This window comes from Eleutherodactylus coqui, chromosome 1, assembly GCF_035609145.1.
Source record: "Eleutherodactylus coqui strain aEleCoq1 chromosome 1, aEleCoq1.hap1, whole genome shotgun sequence".
Taxonomy (NCBI): domain Eukaryota; kingdom Metazoa; phylum Chordata; class Amphibia; order Anura; family Eleutherodactylidae; genus Eleutherodactylus; species Eleutherodactylus coqui.
In genome coordinates, this window is record NC_089837.1 from 282,503,882 (window position 1) to 282,528,112 (window position 24,231).

At 45.1% G+C, this 24,231-nt stretch overlaps 1 protein-coding gene across 1 annotated transcript in view; it reads left to right on the top strand.

The window, feature by feature from the left end:
* Window positions 1–24,231, top strand: part of IPO9 (importin 9) — a 62,685-nt gene that overhangs the window by 13,622 nt on the left and 24,832 nt on the right. The window contains exons 8-19 of the mRNA XM_066609343.1: window positions 9,388–9,488; window positions 9,655–9,713; window positions 9,988–10,136; window positions 10,208–10,306; window positions 10,384–10,490; window positions 13,133–13,272; window positions 15,089–15,248; window positions 15,341–15,567; window positions 15,669–15,817; window positions 21,906–22,034; window positions 23,579–23,854; window positions 23,971–24,137. Coding sequence (XP_066465440.1) covers window positions 9,388–9,488; window positions 9,655–9,713; window positions 9,988–10,136; window positions 10,208–10,306; window positions 10,384–10,490; window positions 13,133–13,272; window positions 15,089–15,248; window positions 15,341–15,567; window positions 15,669–15,817; window positions 21,906–22,034; window positions 23,579–23,854; window positions 23,971–24,137 — 1,763 coding nt within the window. The remainder of the gene's footprint in view (window positions 1–9,387; window positions 9,489–9,654; window positions 9,714–9,987; window positions 10,137–10,207; window positions 10,307–10,383; window positions 10,491–13,132; window positions 13,273–15,088; window positions 15,249–15,340; window positions 15,568–15,668; window positions 15,818–21,905; window positions 22,035–23,578; window positions 23,855–23,970; window positions 24,138–24,231) is intronic.

Here is a 24,231-nt window from a genome sequence, read left to right on the forward strand (position 1 = left end):
GGAGGTCTATAAAGCTTTCCCATACCTCAAAGAACCTCTCCACTTGTGACTTCCTCTGGAGGGAGGCCTCCACCCAGTCCATTCGCATAAGGAAGAAGAGTTTCTCCAGAAACAGTCTGAAAGGAGGGAGGGGGCTGCGTCGATCCACGTCTGTAAGATTGTTTTGACCCCGGCCATAGCCACCAAATGTAGGAGCTTTCAACTTCCTTAGTTTGCCCAGGTCTATATATCCAAAAACTGCCCATACTGGATCAAATGAAGCTCCCAAAGTTAGGTTTGTGTTAGTAAAGAGATGCACCCTGGCCCAGAACCTTTGGACCACAGCGCAATCCCACAGACAGTGGCAGAGGCCCGCCCCCACCTCCCAGCAGCGGTCATCGGGATATATTCCAATTTTGTGGCCTTGCTGGGGGGTTATATATGCTCTGTGGTAGAGTTGTAAGTTCATCTCGACATATTTGCTCAAGGGGAGGGAACGCAGGCTATATTTTAGAGCTTTTAGTAGTTGTGGTACTGGCAGCTAAGGAATATCTATGATCCATTTGGTGAGTGCTGTTTTGGAAGCTTCGTAATCTATTTGTATGTTTTAAGAAGTGGTAGACTTTAGTCGTATGTCTGTGTGTGTTGGTAGGATTCTTTTAATTGTGACTGGCTTGACTCCTCGTCAATACTTTGTCCACATAGCTCCTTGCCTGTAGGTACGGGAAAAAAGTAATGGGGTCCTGCGGATATTTGGCTTGTAGTTCTCCTATCAATAGCACCTCATGCGTGTTTTTATGTAGTATGCATCCAATGTTAGTTATTCCCCCCCCGCCCCTTCCGGAGCCGCTCTCTGTGCGTCAGTAAGTGTTGATAGCGGCAGTGATTTTTGCCAGTCCTCAATTCTAGTCATGTCTGTTGGGGGCAATCGATAAAGGTCTTCAAAGTAGTCAACTAGGATATTTTCTGTTTCCTCTTGACCGGAGAACAAACACTAAAACCTTGAGACAAGTATCTATGTGGCCTCTTTTAGATTGCATGCTTGCCAGTTGTGCCAGAAGAGTACCCGGCCTATTGGCTTGTCGGTAAAACTTATTTTGATCCATTTTTGTGAGCCAGAGAGCCTGGCTTTGGACATGAGACTCAAGAATTTGTTTTGTTTGATGGTATATATTTTTGTTCTGTTGGGATGGGGATTGTGCAAAGTTTCTTTGTACCAGTGTTAAGTTATGTTGTAATTTGGAGAACTGCTGTCTTGTTTGTTTTTCGTTTATATGAGGTATACCGTATATACCGGCGTATAAGACGACTTTTGAACCCCGAAAAATCTGCTCTGAAGTCGGGGGTCGTCTTATACGCCGATAATACAAAAAAAAAAGTGTAAAAAAAAAAAAATCATTACTCACCTCCCCCGGCGTTCTGTCGCGCTCCGGCAGGATGTTGCTCGCTCCTCGTCCCCGGCGCAGCATTGCTTTCTGAATGCGGGGCTTGAAATCCCCGCCTCCAGAAAGCTAATACACACGCCGTCAGCCAGTTACAGCCATTCAATGACAGCATTGAATGGCTGTGATTGGCTGAAGGCGCACGTGTGTTAGCAATCACACCCATTCAATGATGTCATTGAATAGTGTGATTGGCTGAAGCCACGTGTGTTTTAGCCAATCACAGCCATTCAATGATGTCATTGAATGGCTGTAACTGGCTGACGGCGTGTGTATTAGCTTTCTGGAGGCGGGGATTTCAAGCCCCGCATTCAGAAAGCAATGCTGCGCCGGGGACGAGGAGCGAGCGTCATCCTGCCGGAGCGCGTCAGAACGCCGGGGGAGGTGAGTAATGATTTTTTTTTTTTCTCCACTGTATTACCGGCGTATAAGGTGAAAGTTGGGGGGTCGTCTTATACGCCCCGTCGCCTTATACGCCGGTATATACGGTAGTTCATTATATGGCCTCGCATTACAGGTTTTGATGTCGCCCAAAAGAGGGCGGTGTCTTCTATGTGTGCTATATTGTCATCAAGGAAGTTCGCCCAATGCACTTTGAGGTAATTTCCAAATTCCTCAGACCAGTTTGTGCCTGGCTAGCTTTGATTGGATTTTTATACCCTTGATCTTCCAGAGTTTAGATAATTCACTCTCTCTTGTTTTCTGGTGATGTGGGGAGCGTTTCGTTAAAATGCAGGCACACGGGGTTTCCCCACCTCTGAATAGACTATATTTCTATTATTTAGAAAATTGGTAGTCGAGCATCTCTTCCTCCTCTAGTTTTGCCTTGTCACTTAAGGTTTGACCACTATGTGGCAGCAGAGTTCCGTTTTTAGGTAAGGAGCTGGTAACTAGTGTCTGATAGATTTAAAGTTTGATGTGAAGATCTGGTAGGAATGTTGCAATGCTCTGCAGATTCAGCACAGCAGGTATGTGACCTCTCTTAACTTTCTGTACCTTGTATATTTCCCCAGACTGCAGCTGCTGATGTAAAGTTTAGGTGGGGCTTCCTCTGGGAGTCTGGTGGTGCTGTGACAGGGATCACCCAGGGTTTTAGTGCGATTTGTTTTGCAGCTGCTCCAGCAATACTGTAAGAGGTGGCTGAGGGGGAGGGGTGATTCCTCCTGCTGGGTGTAATGGCTGCTGCAGGCCATGTGGTCCTCTCAGCACAAACTGGATCTGCCTGAGGTTATAGTGGGGAGAGGACTTCACTGTCCTGGATGGGGGTGAGGAGGTCAGATTCCCCTGACTGGTCTGTGCTCAGCTACTGGAAGCAACTTTTGTGTTATTTAAATGCAGAGTTAGGCCGGTGTCACACAGGCTTAACCCTTTCCAATCCACTGTCTGACCTCTGAAGACATTATGATTTAAGGCTGTACAGCTCCGATGCTGGAAGACATCTCTGTCAGGCCTCATGTCCACGGGGAAAAGAAGAATTAAAATCCGCAGCGGATTTTAACTCTTCTCCTGCACGCGGATCCGCACCCCATAGGGATGCATTGACCACCCGCGGGTAGATAAATACCCGCGGATGGTCAATAAAAGTGAATTAAAAAAAATATGGAGCATGAAAAAAAATGGACATGCTTCATTTAGGTGCAGGTCTCCCGCGGGGACGGCTCCCGCAGGCTTCTATTGAAGCCTATGGAAGCTGTCCGGATCCGCGGGAGACCTAAAATAAGAATAAACTTATCCGCAGCGGGCTGTGCAGATCTTCGTTCTTCGGGCCGGCGCATGCGTGCGGCACGCTGTCGGCGTGCCGAGCACATCCGCCGGCCGAAGAAAGAAGATCCGGCCGCAAAGAGGAGAAGATCTGCACGGTCCGCTGCTGGTAAGTTTATTCTTATTTTCAGCCCTCATGTCCGCGGGGCAGGAGGGACCCGCTATGGATTCTCCATGGAGAATCCGTAGCGGGTCTGATTTTCCCCGTGGACATGAGGCCTCAGGGTTCTTTTACTGTATATTGCCAGCCTCTCTGCTGTCGGAGTCTATCCAACGTGTCACTTCATGCAGTACTGGCTTTAGCCAGTATATAGCCCTGTTGTATAACTGCAGAAAAAGAGTAAGCCCCCTAGGAAAACCAGCATACAAATTGGATTGGAAAGGGTTAAGGGCATCAGCACAATGGGCATTGTGTTTTACTGTACTCTTTGCGTGCACATATAGTGCACATTTGCGTGCGCAAAAAAAAAACGTGACCATGCTCCCATTCACTAAAACGGTCAATTGGTGTAATTGGCTTAATATATGCTTTTTCCCTGCACAAATACAGAGGAAAATAAAGCATGCTGTGTGTTTTTTTTTTTCGTGCAAACTAAATGCATGTGCAAAATATGCTTATGTTAAATCTGTGATCTATTAGTATAAGTTTTTTTCAATTCCTTCCCTTCTGTAAGTGCTTTTTAAAAAATGTTCTTGCCCAGATATAGGACTTTCTCCCTATTAAATACGTTAGTCGCGAGGGGCGTGGCCAGCGACCGACATGGAGAGTCGCATGTAAGGAGAGCTCCCCAGGGGGGACATCAAAATCCGCACAAAACCCTGCTCTTACCAGAACCTGAACACCCAAAAGAACACCAACGGGTCCCTAAACCCTAATGGACAAGCTGGACCGTAATTGAAGAAGATTATAACCTCCTGAAATACATAATTGGGCCGCAGACTGAGACGGGAGAGAAACGGCGCCAACGCCCTGCCACCTTCCCGCGCTCAGTTTCCCGCCTAACCTGCCGACCCACCTTGCTGACTGCCTGGAGCTTTGCCGACCTGCTACCTCTCCTTAACCACCCAGTGAAAAGACCCTGCTGGCGCCCGTAGCTGACCCCATCACCCTACTTACATCGGGGCTCCCCCCTTGCTGTCTCCGGGGGTCCGCGTCTGACCGGGACCCAGGCGGAGGCGATTCCCCCTCACCGAAGCCGCTGACCTCGTCCCTGGGAGGAGGGACGCTCCACTTCCTTCACCTCCGGAGCTGGACTGCCGTTGCGAGAGTGGGACGAGAGCGGCGATTCACCTGCTGACTCCGGCCGTCCTGCTGCCGCTTACCCGTAACTTCCTGCCGCCCGCTCCGCGCTGAGGGGTGCGCGGTCCCAGCTGAGCCCGCGGCGGGCCTGGGCGCTTCTTCTGCTCTGCCTGGAGGCCGCTGCCGAGCGCCCATCTCCCCTGCAGTGAGACGCGGAGCGCCTCTGTGTCGGCGCCGCTGCCGCGAAGACCCAGCGGTGGGCACGGCTCGCCGGTCCTGCCGCTCTACAGCCTCCGCTGTCATTCAGCTGCCGAGCGCCCATCTCCCCTGCAGTGAGACGCGGAGCGCCTCTGTGTCGGCGCCGCTGCCGCGAAGACCCGGCGGTGGGCACGGCTCGCCGGTGCTGCCGCTCTGCAGCCCCCGCTGTCATCCAGCTGCGGCACCCGGCGTTCCACGACGCGCGGACTGCAGAGCTGTGTGCCGACTCGACCTCGGCGCTGCAACCGGAGGACCTCTCTCCCTGCCTCCGACGCGGCTGACTCGACCACCTCCCGGCGGTTCACCTCCGGAGCGCCTTGCCACCACCGAGCCGCGACACCCGAGACCCCTCAAGACTCCGCATCTGAAAGAGCCTCCTTCTCGGACCCGGCCCTGCGGAGCCGGCAACAAATTGTAAGTCACCCGTGGGGGACTGGGGGACAATCTCCGGGACTGTTAGCGCGGACCTCCCGCGACCACGCATCCTGGCCAAACGGTCCGCTACAAGGGCATTCTACACCCTGAGATAGCCAGGGGACTGACTACCCCAACATATAAGAGGGCAAGGACTGAGCTAGACTGACCTGATAAACAAAGGGCCTTACAGTGAACACCGTCATATCTCCAAACCCATACTACATCGACGGGGACTGGCTGTTGTGTCTGGCAGCCGACAGGCCGCCACGCTTTACTTGGGTGGTCCCTCTCCCCCTTTACAGCGGCCAGTCCAAGACCAAAAGATAATCCGGTGCCACCACAGTCCGAATTGCCGAACAATCGCCTCCCAACGGCCATCGTAACAAACACCAATATACGGACCTTTGATCCTTATCTGACAAGGAAAATATTGACACTGCCTACTTCACGACGCTAACCTTCATAACCCGCTACATTAACCCAACGAAATCTATCATGAGTACACGTGCAAAGAGCGGCACTGCCGCCGAAAAATTAAAAGAATTCTCCCGCATTGAAACCTCTGATCACACCCCGCGCGCAACGCGACCTGCCCAGATGAGAGAGTCTGAACACGAAATGGGGCAAACCCCAGAACCCACCATGCGTCAACTTTTAGACGCAATCAATACTTGCAAATCCTCTCTCACCAACAAAATAGAGGAGATAAAATCTGACGTCTCCTTGCTAAGGCAAGACTTGCAGAACATGCGTGGCAGAATGCAGGAAATGGAAGACCGCGTTTCCAATGCAGAGGACTCCCTACGCCCACTCACCACGGCGGTCAAGAAAGCGACAAGAGCAATAGAATTTTGTCAGTCCAAAACAGACGACTTAGAAAATCGCTCGCGCCGCAACAATTTACGCATAATAGGCTTACCCGAAAAATCAGAGGGCTCCCACCCGGAAGTATTCGCTGAGACTTGGTTAAAATCACTATTGGGAGACGACACCTTCTCTACCCATTTCACAGTAGAAAGAGCCCATCGAGTCCCTGCAAAACCGCCACAACCAGGAGCCCCCCCGCGCCCCTTCCTGGCAAGTATCCTAAATTGCAGGGACCGAGACGCCGCATTACGACAAGCCAGGCTAAAGGGTCCACTAAAGTACAATAACACAGCGATTTCTATATTTCCCGACTTCTCTGCTGAGCTACAAAAACAAAGAGCCACCTTCATAGAAGTGAAACGAAAATTCAAAGAAAAATCTTTACTCAATGGCATATCCAGCTCGCCTACGAATAGTAACCCAAGGAAAGGCGCTCTTTCTTCATTCTCCTACAGAAGCCCTGGAGTGGCTAGACATGCACCCCGAAACACCAAAGGACGACTGATCCTACTACAGCTATAGCAGAACTTTAAGCGTGGCTATGACTCATTCCTCAACACCCCTCGACTCATAGGCGGTGTGCAGGGTGACCGTGGCACCTTCAAGTTATTAACGGGACCCGGCGGTTAATCCCAAACTTCTAAGAGTTCATCAAGAGACTCCCCCCCCCCCCCCCCCCCCCCCCCCCCCCAACAGTACAACATCTGCTACTTCTAGCTAGATCGTAGCTAAAATGTTTTTTTTTGTTTCTTTCTTTCTCTTCCCTTTCCCTTTTCCTATTGTTTTCTGTTCTGTTGCTCTTTGGCATCTACGCCATAATTTAAGCGGGATGCCAGAGACTAATAGTTTAAATTGCTGTAATTTGTTCTCCATTAATGTTCTTTACAGGTATGCGCTGTTACTATCTCTCCCCCCATACCCATCAACCCCCTTCCCTCTCCCCCACTCCATGGACATAAGTACAATAGCTAAATCCCATACCCACATAGGCAGTAATGTCCCTAAAATGTCTTAGCTGGAATGTCCGGGGACTCGGTACAACCCTCAAGCGAAGGATAGTATTTTCATATATTAAACAAATAAACCCACATATTATTAGTTTGCAAGAGACCCACCTTATTAGGGACAAGGCAGACGCCCTTTCAAAGCCATGGATTCAGTGGACTGCCCACTCCTTCCATACCTCCTCCTCTAGAGGTGTCTCCGTGCTTATCCACAAGTCGCTGCGCTGGAACCCTATTACTACCCGCAGAGACCCCGAAGGAAGATTTATATTCATCTTCGGAGAAATAGACGCCAAACCCTATGTCATTCTATCCATCTACAACCCACCCCACAATAATCTCCATCTTCTGCAGTCTGCTATAACGTTTGCACACCAATACCCACTGGCAGGAGTGATCTGCTTAGGCGACTTTAACATGGTAATGGACCCCACTAAAGACAAATTTCATGTACCCCTCAGCGCCACTTCCACCTTAAACTCCCCTTTGAGACAGCTAATCGAAAGTGTGGGATGGGTCGATCTTTGGCGACTCCATCACCCCGAAACGCGGGAATATACCTGTCACTCACCGGGTTATAACGCACTGACAAGAATTGACTACATATTTAGCTCCATAGAACTGGCAGTATATCTCTCAAACATAGCACACTGCCCGAGAGGCATATCCGACCACAGCCCAATACTGCTAACCTTCAAATTTCCCCAACACAACATAAGGCCCACTTGGAAGCTTCACCCATTCTAGCTCAAGCTTATTGGGTCAGACGATCAAATGCCCTTCCACATCTCCCTATTCTTAGATGCTCATAATGACAACACCCACCCCGCTCTGAAGTGGGACACACTTAAGGCCTATATCAGAGGGTTCCTCAAGTCCGCCATCTCGCATATTAAGAAATCGACATCCCAGGCGGACAAAGAGATTGAAAATCAAACCCTAGAAGCCGAGAAAATGTACATATCTGCCCCCACAGACGCTAATAAAATAGCTTGGCTCAGTCTATCCCGCCTTCACAGACACCAAATACATGCCAAGCAGCACTACTTCGAATTGGGAAGCCAATCCAGCCAGTTACTCGCCAGTCTTATCAAACGCGAAAACTACGCTAATACGATCCTCAAGATTAAGAATCAATGCGGAATAGAGATGAATGATGCCCCATCCATCACAAACTGCTTCAAAGAATTCTACACCAATTTATATAACTCCTCCTCTCAAAACACGGTGGCGGACAATCTGGATTATTGTTTTAAAAGTTTAAAAGTTTATTGTTATAAATGATTAACCAAGAAATTTAAGAAATACAGTAGCATAAAAAATGTGTCAACTAACTACAACTATGACTATACCCATATTACTATGTGCCAAGCAAACTTCTTTTCTTTTATTCTGCATTTTATGACTTGATTATTAATAAAAAAACGAATTTAAAAAAAAATACGTTAGTCGCCGCCCACTGTTCAAGCTTTTCTAGATCTTTTTGAATCCCTCTCTTCCCTAGTGTTAGCTATCCCTCCTAGCTTTGTGTCATCGCAAATTTGTTCAGTTCCTATCAATTCCCAATTGAACAACACTGGGCCTAGGACAAAGCCTTGTGGTACCCCACGTGACAAATTCTTCCAATTGGGTGTGCAGCCATTTATGATTACTCCTTGAGTATGATCACTCTGCCAGTTGTGAATCCACCTGACAGTTGCCTTGTCAATCCCATATTTGGTCACTTTTTTTCAATACTTTGTCAAATGCTTCACTAAAGTCAAGATATACTATATCTACTGAATTTCCCTAATCAACCCAGTCAGTGATTCTGTCATAGCAGGAAATCAGATTTGTCTGGCATGACTTGTTTGTTACAAACCCATGCTGGCTCTGGTTAATTACTCCATTGTCATCCAAGTACTTGCATACATGCTGTTTAATAATTTGTTCAAAGATCTTTCCCAGTATAGAAGTCAGGCTCACTGGCTTGTAGTTTCCTGGATCCACCTTCTTTCCTTTTTCTAAAGATAGGGACAACGTTTGCCCCTTTTCCAATCTTCGGGACTTCTGTTCTCTATGAATTTTCAGAGATTATGGCGAGTGGCTCAGCAGTTACCTCTTTTGCTTTCTTTAGTACCCTAGGATGTAATTCATCTGAATTTGGAGACTTGAATTAATTTAAGTTAGCTAAGTGTTCCATCACCATCTTTCTGCTTATAGGTAGCATGTATGCTTTTATTCCCCAATAGCACAGGGAAGATTAGTTGATGATTCATTTACTTTCTGAGAAAAAACGGATAACAAATAAAAATGTAAAAGTTCAGCCTTCTCAATATCCTTTTTAACCAACAATTTTTGTTTTAACCTTTTTTTTTTTTCTTTTCTTGTTGTAATATTTAGCATTACATTTACACTGCTTTTTTCTTGTTGTCTCCAGGCCATAACTGCACTTGTTAAGAACTTTCCTAAGCACATGGTTTCTTCCATGCAGCAGATTCTACCTATAGTATGGAATACATTGACTGAGAGTGCAGCTTTATATCCTCTTAATTATGAAAACGTGACCTGCACATTACACACTGGCATATGAAACTCACTTATGATTGCTGCTTTAGGTTAATCTTTGGCTGGAGTTATGCGTAGATCTATAGATGTAAAGTAAATTTAACAGAGAAAATATTAATTTCCTTAATTCAAACTGCACCTATGTTCGAACTGAAGTAAATGATACAGAAGAAATAGAGGATCCTGTGGATTCGGATGGTATGCTTACTTACAGATTTATTTTAAAGCTTATAGAACAATATCTCCCACTCTGCAATAAATGATAGGTCTATTGCTTTACATATGTTAAATTTTAATATCTGCAATTAGTGTATTTTTATATGCCTTTTATAAATGTCCTTTGCTACATTTAATACACCCTTCCTAAAAAAAAAAACTTCTTTTCTTCCCACTTTTAGTTTGGCAAATACATTTTTGGGGGGCTTTTGATGTTTTGCATTGTAATGCTTTAACTGGTTTTCCATTTCAACAGGTGAAGTATTAGGTTTTGAGAATTTGGTATTTAGTATATTTGAATTTGTGCACACACTGCTGGAGAACAAGTTCAAAGGAACCGTGAAGAAAGCCCTTCCTGAACTGATTTATTATATTATCCTCTATGTGCAAATCACTGAAGAGCAGGTAAGAGGCATGCGACACGTGACAGAAAACTCTGTAGTCACTTCATCTACTCATTATATTTTTATGTTTAGATAAAAGTGTGGACTGCAAATCCTCAGCAGTTTGTTGAGGATGAAGACGATGACACATTTTCTTACACTGTCCGCATTGCAGCTCAGGATCTTCTGCTGGTGAGTAAGTATACAAGTAAGTGTGCAATTCTTTGCTCTTTCACGGTTTGGATATTTTGTTTATTATTGGTTTCTAGGCAGTTTCTAGTGAATTCCAGAATGAAAGTGCAGTTGCACTAGCTGCTGCGGCTACTCGTCACTTCCAGGAGGCTGAACAAATAAAGAGTCAAGGTGGAGAGCAATGGTAAGCTGCTTAATTTGTTTCTTGTTCTGCACTCCCTACAGCATTTTGTAATGGCAATGCGCAAGAATCAGTCTACTGTAAGGGTGCTTTCACATCTGCGCTGGGAATTCCACTTTCCTGCTCTGTTCGGGGACCAGGAAAGCGGAACACCTGCAATTGAACAGTTCTGTCTGTGGATGGAACTAAACACTGCCTGGCAGACACCACTGACTATAAGGGGGTCCACCTGCTTTCTGCCCAGCTGCCTGTTTTTTCTTTTCGGTATTTGCAGCCGGATCTGCCACTGAACCTCCGGCCGGAGGTTCTGACATAGATGTGAAAAGGGCCTATGGCCTCCCTCGCATAGGCATTTTTATCAGTGTTTAGCGCTGCGTTTTCAGCGGTGCATTAAAATGCTGTGGTATAACAAGCTTTGATTGGGGAGGGCGCCTGGTGCTGATGCCCTCATCAATAGCTGAATGCTTCTGCCCGTTTGTTTTAGCTGAGTGCTGTGCTTGTTCAGCTGTTATCTGCAAGCAGTGAACAGACTATGTGTCAGACTCAAGGCCCATGGGCTGAATCCAGCCCGCTACGTGATTTCATATGACTCAGCAAGATCCTGGACGCAAAAGCACTGTCTCCCCCCTTTCCCTGGAGGACATAACCAGCGCAGCACAGAGGGGAGCAGTAGTGGTACAGGGAGCTGGGTGTCCTCTTGGAGTCTGTGCTCTTCCACACCTCCGCACCACTTTAGCAACTCTCCATGGTGGCGCAGCTCTGCAGTGTATTTTATTTTATATTTTTTTGCACTTGTGTTAACTGCGTTTCACATGCGGAAAAGAAAAAAGCAAGAATGTCCCATAGATTTCTCTTACCTTCATGCATCAATGTGTACTGAATACACATGTATTATGCATATTTACACAATCCCACTGACTTTAATGGGCAATTTCGGTCCATAATATAGACTAAAATAGGACATGCTGCGATTTTTCTTTTTTTCATGTGTGTAAAAAAAAGAAAGCAAAACAAAAAAAAAACGCATGTCTGAATACCCCAATGCAAATCAAAGAGGATTAAGCTTTCCGTATTATGCTCATCAGAAAGATACGTAATGCGGAGTGCAAATACTGTGAAAGAGTCCCTATAAACTTCCATTTCAAGGTTACCATAATGCTGATGTGGCCCTTAGTGAAATTGAGTTTGACAGACTTGCTATGGAGCTCTTACACCACTCCAAGCAAAGCCTGAAACAGTCGGGTGGGCAGAATGCTGAGATGAGCGTTTCTGTCTGTTCTTATTAGAGATTGGCCACACGAAATGGAGCATGCTGCGGGTGGTTGTCTGCTCGTGCGATCCGCGTGCCAGAGAAAAATTACATCCGCCGGTATTTAATTAACTGCAGTTGTCCAGTGATTCCCAATGGGCGCGGATCACCCATGCGGGAGACCCGCGCAGTTTTATTCTATTTTGCCCGTGGACACTGGGCCTTAGGGTGTCCCAATAAAGCAACCAAGAATTTTTTTCTTCTACTTGCTGCAAAATATCTTATTTAGCATTTTTTGAGGGACAAAGCACCTGCCCATTCTAAGTTCTGTTCTTTGTTTTCTTTTTTTTTTTCATTGTAATTCAAGTACTTTTCCTTGGTGTTCTGACATCTGTTTACTTTCTTTTTGTGGCTTCTCCTACTGCTGGGCTGCAAACTGATTAGCTCAGTGCCTGTAGGCAGGTAGTTTCTGTAGGCAAGTATAGCCTGTATATGAGGACTCAACCTGTTTTTGTCATGGCAGGCTCCTATACCCATGGTTCGTGTCCCCCAATGAAGGCCCGTTTAGACAACGATTATTGCTCAAAATTTGCTCAAAAGCCTTGTTTTGAGCGATAATCGTTGTGTGTAACTGCACTGGCATCGTGCAGTTTTCGTTAAGCAGTCGCTGATCGTTGTCTTTCAGCATGCTGAAAGACAACGATGAGTCTTATCAGGAATTCACAGCGGGATACAGCTGATACTATTGTTTCAGCTGTATCCCGCTCCCTGAACACAGGCAGGGTATGAAGAACACAGCGGTCCAGCTGTGTTCTTCATACTCCGCATGGAGCGCTCAGCTGTATACCAGTTGAGCGCTTCGTGAACAGCCATGGTATGAAGAACAGAGCGGTCCAGCTGTGTTCTGCATACCCCGCTTGAAGTGCTCGGCTGTATAACAGCCGGGCGCTCCAAGCAGATAACAGCTGGATGCAGAAGACAAGCGGCCCCGCTTGTCTTCTGCATCCCCCGCTCAGAGTGCAAAGTAATTAACGTTTGAGCGATCAGCTTTTGCTTAAAGGCACACAACGATTATTGCTCAAATGACCTCTTTTGAGCGATAATCTTTGTCTAAATAGGCCTTAAGAGAGAGGTTTTACTTTAGGTACAACAAAAAACTTGTTTATTTAGTAATACAACAAGACAAGAAAGTTCAGAGTTCGACTTTTTTTTTTCTTTCAGAATTACATTCCACCTTTCTACACTCCGTATTGCAAATAAGTTAAAATACAACTGTGCATGCAGAGTTTTTTTTTTTGTTTTTTTTTAAGCCTTATTATATTTGACTTGCAAATGAACATTGTGCATGCCTAAATTTCGATCACATTTGAAGTAAGCATTTATAATACATGTTTAGGTGGAAGATACATGAAGCTTGCATGCTGGCTTTGGGTTCTGTGAAGTCTATTCTTACGGAGGGTGTTCAGAGTGGAAGAGTCCAATTTGATATGCCGGGTTTTTTGACTGGAGTTATTCTTTCAGATCTCAATCTTTCAGGTATGCTTATGGACTGTAAAAAATATATATTTCACGCTCCCAAGAAGCAGCCAAGAATAAGGGCTATTGTTCATCAATGTTGTGTTTTCATTTAGCTAACTTAGGATAATGGAAGGCTTGAGAAAGTGTCATGGAAACGGCTCTGTTTTTTGTGCAGTTTCCAGTGTTTTTGCACCTGCTATTTTTTTATATGAAATAAAGCACCACTATATATTTTAACACAAAGGGGTGCCGCATTTTCCTCTTTCCTTTTTAGATATTTGGGTAATGCAATTTGCTGATGCTGGCAGAGATGGAAATAAAGCAACTGTCCAGTCTCTTAAATGAAATCTGTCGGCTAATTTGTGCCATACAAAATGCAATATAGTGTCAGATGGGACTGGATGAGAAATAAAACAGCACCTGTATTTTATTCAGTGCAGGCTCCCATCAAGAGCGATAATCCTAGCAAAGCCTCCTGCGCTGTATGCTAACTAGCGGCAGACCGTCTAATGGGTGGTTACACCTCAAGTGGTTCAGGCTGTTTACCTTCCTCTTTGGCTCCCTCTCTCTGTCTTCTGCAAAGAATGCCCTCTTATTTGCTGATTGGCATCTTCAGCGAACATCTTGTGTTCCATGTAGGATGTGCCAGCACTGCACTGATGGATTGGGTGCATGAGCTGTGACTTCCACGTAACCAGAAACAATTTCACTCGCATGCTGCGTCATTGCAGCACAGGCACACCATATGTGGCACGCATGACGTCTTCAGCGACCAGAGCTGGAGATGTTGGTGAGCAAACGGGGGTCGTTTCTTTGTAGAAGTGGGAGGAAGAGAGCCAAAGATATAGGTAGCCCACTGGATGGTCCGCAGCTAATTGGCATACAGCGTGGGTAGCTTTTCTAGGACTATATTTCTTGGTGGGAGCCTGGACTGAATAAAATAAAGGTACTATTTAATTTCTTATCCAGTCACACTTCTGCATTTAGATTACCTGACAGACTTCCTTTAATTGGATGCTTATTTTTACACTCAGAGTATAATAAACATGAGTGGGTGATAATTGTTACACTTCTTACAGCTGTATTTCATTCTTCAGATAGAATTACTAGCTGTAGTCTGATGTCACAGCAACATCTGTCACCAGGACTGCTGCCCGGGTCCTGTATATTAAAGGATAGCGCAGCAGAATATAGCAATTTAGGCCTGTCATTCTTTCCAAGTGATTTTTGATTGAACAGAAAATCGTACTCCGTGCAATCCCAATTATTTCCCTTGTTGGGAATAACTAGCCTAAATGGGTTTTCTGAGCATTAACCCTTTCCAATCCACTATCTGATGTCTGAAGACATTATGATTTAAGACTGTACAGCTCCAATGTTGGAAGACGTTTGTCGGGGTTCTCTTACTATATATTGCTGTTGGAGCCTATCCAACGTTTCAACTCATGCAGTACTGGCTTTAGCCAGCAGATAACGCCGTTGTGTAACGGCAGATAAAGAGTAAGCCCCCTAGGAAAAGCGGGATACAAATTGGATTGGAAAGGGTTAACAAAAATAAATCCTGGCTCTGTGCCTGCTTCTTAGACTGGTGGGATAGGGACTGAGGGTGACAGCTAATGGTGCATACTGCATCCCTCCCGCCCATTCACTGCCCAGATTTTTTTACACTTGGAAAACCCTCTTTAATAGGGATCAATTACAATTTTCTTGAGCCCATAGTAAATAATTGGCATTGCATCAGGACTGTAATATTCTTTAGCTATACAGTCTTAACGTCTTGTTCAAAGCCTCCACCTCACAGCATTTAATTTTTATTTAAATTTCTCTCAAACAGTTTCCCCCTTTCTGCTTGGACGTTCTCTCTGGGCAGCCAGTCGATTCACAGCTGCTATGTCTCCTGAGTTAATACAGCAGTTTCTTCAGGCAACAGTGAGCGGACTTCATGATAATCAGCCACCATCTGTGCGCATTTCTGCTGTCAGAGCTATCTGGGGGTGTGTTTGATCGATCTTGTGCGATTTTCCAATATTTATTGACTGACTTTATTAATATGATTTTTCATGTATTTATTTTTTGTTAAAATCAGGTATTGCGATCAGCTGAAGATCTCAGAGAGCACCCATGTTCTTCAGCCTTTTTTGCCCAGTGTGGTTGATGGACTTATACACCTTGCAGCCCAGTTCACTTCAGAAGTGTTGAATTTAGTAATGGAAACTTTGTGCATTGTCTGCAGTGTGGATCCAGTCTTTACAGCAAATGCTGAATCTAAGATCTGTCCCTTCACCATTGCCATCTTCCTCAAATACAGCAATGGTAAGTTTTCTGCATTGTAGCAAAAATTGTCTATAGTTGTGAATTATATTACACACACACTTGAGATTTTAAAAAAAATATATTTATATATTGTTTCTTAGATCCTGTTGTTGCATCTTTGGCGCAAGACATTTTTAAGGAATTGGCTCAAATAGAGGGATGCCAGAATGCCATGCAGATGCGACTCATTCCAACTCTTGTTAGCATAATGCAGGCTCCTTCTGAAAAAATTCCAAGTGGTCTCTGTGCGGTAAGTATTTCTCTTTAGTGTTTGATCTAGGGGGGGGGGGGGGGGGAAGCAGGCTTTTAATTGTGGTCTCTTCACCTTGTGAGTCCTCAGGATCTATATATAAACTGTCTGGGAACAGGTGTAGTTATGCGCAACACAACAAGAATCTCACTATTCTCTTTTGCCCAAGCAAGTAAGCTGGTGACGTCAACACCAGGTTGTTTGCAGTTGTGAATCTCCAGAATCGTGTAGTTCTCATTCACTTTTTTGTTAAGTGTTTCACATTCCTATGTGATTGTTCCCAGCAAGAGAAACGACGTAATCTTGTAGATATGATACCTTTTAATGGCTAACAAAAATACATGATGTAATGGCGAGCTTCTGAACCAACGCAGGGTTCTTCGTCAGGCTTAAATGGAACAGATCTGAAGAGGCATGGATATTTATACACTTACAACATACATACTTATGACAAGGCACAGATATGGATGTGATTGGTTTGCACTTAAAAGGAATTCTGCAACAGCAAACTAAATATGGTCAGACAACTTTTATTTTACAGTCTATGGAGTTGTGTAAAGGTCGTATTGATACGACTGAGAATAACATGCACGTTTTGTGCGATTGCAAGATGCAGAGAACTCGTGCATTGTAGTAATCCATTATTCTCAATGGTTTAATGTATGTATGTTAGTGATATTTCTCTTGCACTGATATTATGAGATGCAGCATACCCTATTTTCATGCAAGACGAGTGTCTCTGTGAAAATAGAACTTGCAGTGTGCAGTCTCCCGTGTGCTGTGCGACGTGAGTTGCATCCTAGACTCTCTTAGACCTTATGTCCACTTGCACGCACTGATACCACTGCTGAATCCCGCAGTGGTATCTGTGCGTGCCCACGGCCATGGAGAGGAAAAGAATGATTCTTACCTTTCCGAGTCCAGTTCGGATCTCCTCGGAGCTGGACAGATCTTCTTTCTTCGGCACGGCTGATGCGTCCGGGGGGCGTTGGGCAACGCGCCTGGCGCATGCACAGTGTTCACTTTTTTTGGTTTTTGAATCACCTGCTTTCCTGCGGATCCGCGGCACCTCCACAGTGACAGCCGCGGCGGGGACTGCTTCCATTAACTTCAATGGAAGCCGTCGCTGCGGAACACACAGGAAAATGGAGCATGCTGCGATTTTCTTCCGTGCATGCAACCCGCACGCCGGGAAAGAATTACATTTGCATGCTTTTATTTGCTGTGAGAATGCTAATGCATCCCTATGGACGGCAAGACGTGCACATCTCCCATGCAGGAGAAGCGCAGATTTTATAATTAAAATCTGCGTGTGGACATTGGGCCTAAGGTTGGGTTTACACAGGGCGGATTTGCTGCAAAAATTTCGTGCAGAATTCCGCTATGGCAAATCCGCCTGCGGCAGCTCATCCCAGGGTCAGCCAGCCATGTGGTTGAGATTTGTCAAAAATCTCGTCCACACGGAACAGCCAATCCATAGCGGCGAAGCCGGCGCTGCGTTACAGATTCCCCGCGTGCAGCATGTCTATTCATTTTTTTTCCTGTTGCGGCCGCGCTCCTCTCTATGGAAGTGCTGGCCGCAACGGAAAAGCATGAAGCCAAACCACTCCAAAACCCGGCGGAAATATTTTGGTTTTTTGCTGCTGCAAAACCGCAAGGTTTCCGGCGGGATTCCTCCCTGTGTGAACCCAGCCCAAGCCTTACAGTCTGTTTTTTTTTTTTGTTTTTTTTTCTTTTGTGGGATGAGCTTTCGCTTTAATAGGTGTAATTTTGGGGTATAGATGACTTTTATTGTGTGGTTTAGAAGTTGACACATGCAGAAAACGACTTACATTGTTCAAATACTCTTAATCATGCTGTATAATTTACATGTTAACCCTATTCTAAACATAAGTCCATTTTATGGCAATACCAAATTTATATATAGGGCTTATTTAAAAATTTTACTGCTTTTGCGTACTAAAATCATTTATCTACCATATTCAGAGAGACGTAGCTTTATTTTTCTGTCTACGGAGTTGTATACATGCGTTTTGCCAGATAAATTAAAGGGGTTGTCTCGCGAAAGCAAGTGGGGTTCAGCACTTCTGTATGGCCATATTAATGCACTTTGTAATATACATCGTGCATTAAATATGAGCCATACAGAAGCCAAAACGCCGGTGCTGCCGAGCCAAGCCGAAGACCCATCTGCGCAAGCGCGTCTAAAAAAGCAAGAAGACCCCGAAATTAGACGGAGCCATGGAGACGGGGACGCTAGCAACAGAGCAGGTAAGTGAATAACTTCTGTATGGCTCATATTTAATGTACGATGTATATTACAAAGTGCATTAATATGGCCATACAGAAGTACTTAACCCCACTTGCTTTCGCGAGACAACCCCTTTAAGTGTTTCATTGGTACTATATATGACTTTTTAAACTTTTATTCTGCTACAGTAGGATGTATTTCATGACATGCACTGTGCGTGATGTCTAACAATCATTTTATAGTATTGATCCTTATGAATGTAACAGTGTCTCTCATGATTTTACCCATTTATAAATCATATTTTATTGGATTAACGCAGATCAATCAAATGCATTGGATTACACAATTTCGTTCACATTAGCGGGCTGGAATTATGTAATCCACCTGCAGAAAACAGAACGCAGCAGGTTCTATTTTACCGCTTATATCTGAGGTATAGAGCCCATTTTGCTCTATGGCCGCAGATATACTTGCAGCCTATATGCAACTACATTGTGTATGGGCTGCTGGTACTCGCATCATCACTAGGAGATTGAGCAGGAAATTTAAACAAAGGTGTACTGTGTGAGAATGCAGTTATGTGCAGTACATTATGCGTCCGTACGCAGTGCCGAGCTCACAGTTGGGATCTGCCTCCGCAAGTAGATTCCACATACATCCGTGTAAGCCCCGTATTATTCAGATCGCTACCTGTAATTTACAGAAAGTCCCAGGGAACACTCACTTTCCAGGAGCGTGTTCTGTGTGAGACCGCACCTTAGCAAGCTTGCGAAGCCTCACGGAGCGCCACTATCTACACCCCATCATGACCACTAGGGTCAAGAAATACCCCCCAAAAAAAGTGGTTTGCAGCAAGCATGGGAGGAGGATGGATACCCGGTTTTATTTCCCTATGTGCCCATCCCAACCAGGCCTCTGTAATTACCCGTTTTCCGACCTACCACACAGTTTACATTGTTACTTCTATGGAGTCAATTTTTTTTTTCCGCACAAGTGAGCAATGCACAAAAGCCTGGAATTTATTCAGTTGTGCCCTAAAAGCCAAAGGCTCTTTATTACAGGCCAACCATGTATCCTAAAAGTAGATTGGGGCTACAATGGGTATGCTTCTGACGACAGGACAAACTGGGGGATCCATATTGGGGTGCAAGTCTTCATTCATATGCTGTACAAAAAAAACCCTGTTTTTAAAATGACACAATTGCCATGAAAATTTTAAATTTTTTTTTTTCTTATGCTTTGCTTAGATTTATTCACAAACTATGGGGTCAAAACATGCAGTACACCCCTAGATGAATTCATTAAGGGTTCTAGTTTTCAAAATAAGGGTTCCCTATTGTTTTGGCAGTTCAAGGGGCTCTACAAGCGTGCTGTGCGGCCTAAATCGCCTTCAAGCTAAATTTCTGTTCTGAAAGTCACCTGTGGCTGCTCTTTTCCGTTTCGGCCCGTTGTGCCACGATAGGTATGTTTCTGAGCAAAGCACAAACGGGTATCAATTTTAGGGTGCAAATCCTCATTTTTATGTGCACTATAGGGGGAAAAAACTCTTTAAAATGACATTTACTGCAAAAATATTAATAGTTTTTTTCTCTCCTCTCAATTGCATTCACTCCTGAAAAGAAACTGTGTGGTCAAAATACTCCTGACCCCCCCTCAGTGAATACATTTAAGATTTGTATTTTTTTTAAATGGGGTCATTTGCGGAGGTAGCTATCATTCTGATACCTATGAGTTTTTGCAATCTTGGCTTGGTGTAGGAAAACAAAGTGTTCCTCAAAATGTTAGGCTGCCTGCACATGAACGGGTCAGATTCCGGCTGCGAGATCTCGCAGCAGAATCCAACCCTGTTACCCCCTGCTTACTACCTATCCGGTGTGTTCGTTTGCAGGCGGCTTCTGTACTGCAGCTCTGCCGGCCGTCTGTACTGCGCATGTGCGCCGGCAAATGTGCTGCGCTGTCGATAGGCGATGAAGCGGAATTCCCGGCCCATGTGCACTGCTCACTGCAGAAGGAGAATAGATAGCATTCCTGACCCACATCACAGGCCTCTTGTTGACCAAGTCGGAAGCCTACTGCACACTGATAAGGGGCAAACACCGCAAAACAGCTGTCTGTGTATGGGTTCTGGCTTGACTTTCAATAGCCAGTTGTTGTATAAAGAGTCTAACATTGACTTTTAGGAATGCTGCTTTCCAATAGGTGGTGCTGCAGAGGTATTATTCCATCTCCTTCATTTACATAATACCCAGAGGAGCATGAATGGCCTTATAAGTCTCCTCACTCACCTTCTAGGTGCTCTCCCTAAGGAGAAGAGCTAGCGTTCATATCCACCTACAAGGATACTTAAACTCACGAAATCCAGTTACAATTGAGAAAAGTTACAAAGTGGGAAGCAGATATTGGACCTATAGATGACTCCCAGTAGGACAAAATCGTGCACATGACTCCTAAGTGTTGTCCTTAAGTGAGTCACATTGTCACAAATATATACTTATTACATAGTTCATCATACTCCAGCCTTTCTACATGACATGGAGGGTAAGGAACAGTCCTTTAGTTATGTTGCAAAACCCAAGTAGCAGGGCTAGTACACCTGATGCAGTGCTGTCCAACGTTAAACAGATACTGGAGTGTGGTGCATTCTGATTAATACTGTGTACAGGATAAATCTGGATTTTTCTCCATTAGTATGCAGGTTCCTGGCATATGAATCCGGCAGTGACTCCACATACTTGCCTTTTCTGTACTGCTGATGACGTTCGCCGTCTGTTATGCGCAGTACAGACAACAATGACTGATAGGTACGTGCGGATACCGGTTGCTGTCAGGGCCCGATTCCTTTGCGGGCTCCCGCATGCAGAATCCAACCTGTTCGTGTACAGCCAGCCTAATTTTTTGTTGTTGTTTATTCTTTAACTTTGAAACAGCTGGCCATGGGGGGAAAATCCTATATTCATTCAATTTGGACCCCCACAGCTCCAGCTCCGTATCTCCCAAACTGACACCTACAACCAATCACAAGACTGTGGTGGACCGCTTATGCCTGTGATTGACTTCAGCAGTCCATGACGTTCTGTATACAAACTGTATAACTAGGTATTGAAAAAAATATCTATCTGTGTAGCTATAGATGGAATATATAGAATTGGAAAAAACCCTATAATGCAGAGGTGTGAAAGGGGTTCTGACATGAATGTTTTTATGCTTTACCAGCCATTGTTCCCTGCTCTGCCTAATGGACACAGGGAACCCACGATTTAATGGCTGTTAAAGCATAAAAACATGATATTTACCTTGTCTCCTGTTGTTGACATCGGGGGGGGGGGGGGGGGGGTCATCTCCCGGCAGGCGCTGTTCTTCTGCTTCTTCCTCCACGAGCCGCTCTGCTCCGGGAACGCACGCATGCGCAGCGGAGAGGTGCCCTCTGACAGGAGTCAGGACAGGCCGCGTCTCCACTGCGCACGCGCAGAATCTCGGAGTTCAGCCACGATGGACGGGCCGCCCACAGCAAGCACTGCTTGTGACGTGCTTGCTGTGGGCGGCCCGTCCGTTCACCTCGGAAGTGGCTGACGGAGCAGAGCAGGAAGCGGTCATTTTGACCGCTCCTGCTCTGCTTCTACAAGCCACAGAAGATGCCGGCTGGAAGGGACATGCCTGGCGATCGGTCCTAGCCAGGCAAGGTGAGTAAAAATTTTTTATTTTTTTTGTGTCAGAACCCCTTTAATATCTTATTACATGCTACCGTATGTTCAACTGTGTTTACTGAAATCTGCATGCAATCTACAATTTTTACTTTTATATAAACATAACGTATATCTTTTGTAACAATTATTGCAGACCTCAATCGATATTTTGACCACCGTTGTGAGGAACACAAAGCCACCTCTGTCAGAACTACTTATTTGTCAAGCCTTCCCTGCAGTTGCTCAGTGTACCCTGCATACAGATGATAATACAACCATGCAGGTATTGTCTAGTGTTTTATGTAGCATTTTAAAAAAATTGTTCTTGTTTATGAAATAGTTCTATAAGTATTTATAGCCCAGTATAGAGAATACTATAAAATATGAATTTTCTCTAAAACATTGCACAAACTTTTTCAAGCAGAAACCCCCCCCCAGCAATCTACCTTTACAGAATAACTAATCAACAGTTGAAGTAGTAAGAGTGAGGAATAATGTAGAAATGTGTGTATAAATATATATTCTCACAAACTTATTTTACTGTAAAACTTGTCATGCAGGTACAGCTCAGGCAGATATACAAGTGATTAGATGAACAGTCTGAGGCCCTAAAAGTAGCTCCATACTTGGCCTATAAAATGGATCCCAAAGGCTACTTGTGTGTGGTGGACCTCTTCTTCCACATGCGTAGAGCTTGTTGACTGCTAGATATACCTCTACGATGTAATCAAAGAGATTTCACCCAGGTAACAGAGTTTCAGAGGGGGCGTATTGGAATGTGAGAACGATTTGCCCACCACCTGGGCCGTTCTGACCAGACTGTTAGATGGTCTTGAGACCAGTGGATGTGTGAAGGCACACACACAAGGCGACCGGGCTTAGCATACCCTCGACAGACCAGGAGCAGAGAGGATCATCTAATTGGCCGATGAGCACAAGCAGCTCCAACGGTTTTGTTGTCTGCCATCTAGAGACAAGTGGAACAATCATTACAGGCCCCTGTGTCTATCAGAACCATTTCCAGGTGCTTGACTGAAGGATATTTGGTCTCCTAGCACACAGGTACTGTCTTTGACAGTCCCCCACGCTGCCTCCATGTGCAATAGTGTCATGAACAACAAAACTGGACTACAGAGTGAAACCGGATTGTCTTCAGCAACAATTCTAGATTTAGTTTTGGCACGGACGACAGCCATAATCATGTCTAGAGACCTAAAGGGGGAGCATCTCAATCCTGCCATTGCTGTGGAGCAGCACACTGCCCCCCCCTGCTGATATGATGGTCTGGGGGGGGGGGGGGGGGGGGGAAGCATTACATACAACAGTTGGTCACCCCTAGTAGTGGTACAAGGGGCAATGACAGCTCAGCGATGTGTTCTGCCCCTCTTGCGGCCATATGTGTTGTCTCTCGTGGCAGCTTCCAAGAGGGATTTTCCACTAGGATAATGCTTGGCCGCACGCAACACAAGGGGGACGCAGGAATGTGTCTACAACGTTGTCACACTTCCGTGGCCTGCCCCGTCACCAGATTTATCATTATTAGAATATGTATAGGACCATCTGCAACGCCAACATTGACAAACCAAGAGTATGCATAATTTAGAGAAATTTGGATCCGATATGCTGCAGGATGTCATATGAAACCTGTAGGCCTGGAATCACTTATATCAACGTTACAATCTTCCATAGAAAACGTTATTCAATTGCTTGATTTTGTTTTTTTTCTTTCTTTCTTTCTTTCTTTCTCGGACTGTGTGTATGTATGTGTATATTATGTATATAATCGACAGCTAACCATTGTGTATTTGTATTTTTTTCTGTGCCTAGAATGGCGGGGAGTGTCTTCGCGCCTATGTTTCAGTTGCACTGGAGCAAATTGCTCAGTGGCAGGATGATCAAGGACACAGCGGTCTTTGGTATGTCATGCAAGTAGTTAGCCAACTTCTGGACCCGCGAACATCTGAATTCACTGCAGCATTTGTGGGACGTCTTGTATCCACTCTTATTTCCAAGGCTGGTCGTGAGTTGGGTGAAAATTTAGACCAGATTTTGAGAGCAATTCTCAGCAAGATGCAGCAGGCAGAGACGCTCAGTGTCATGCAGGTAGACCTTAAGATCATTCTAAATGTTTCCTTACACATTTAATTGTGCCTTTTTAATTAAATGGTTTCGGATAAAAGCTTAAAAAAAAATCCTTCCCCTTCTCTTGCTTCCTTTAGTCCTTGATCATGGTATTTGCACACCTTGCAAACTCGCAGTTGGAGCCGTTGCTTGAATTCCTTTGCAGCCTCCCTGGCCCTACTGGCAAGCCAGCCCTAGAGTTTGTTATGTCAGAGTGGATGAGCCGACAGCATTTGTTCTATGGGCAGTATGAAGGCAAAGTCAGGTGAGTATTAGTGGATGAGGTGGTGGGGATTCTTTTTTTTTTTTTTTTTTTTTAAACTCGTCTTATTGAACAAGAAATATACCATACAGTATAT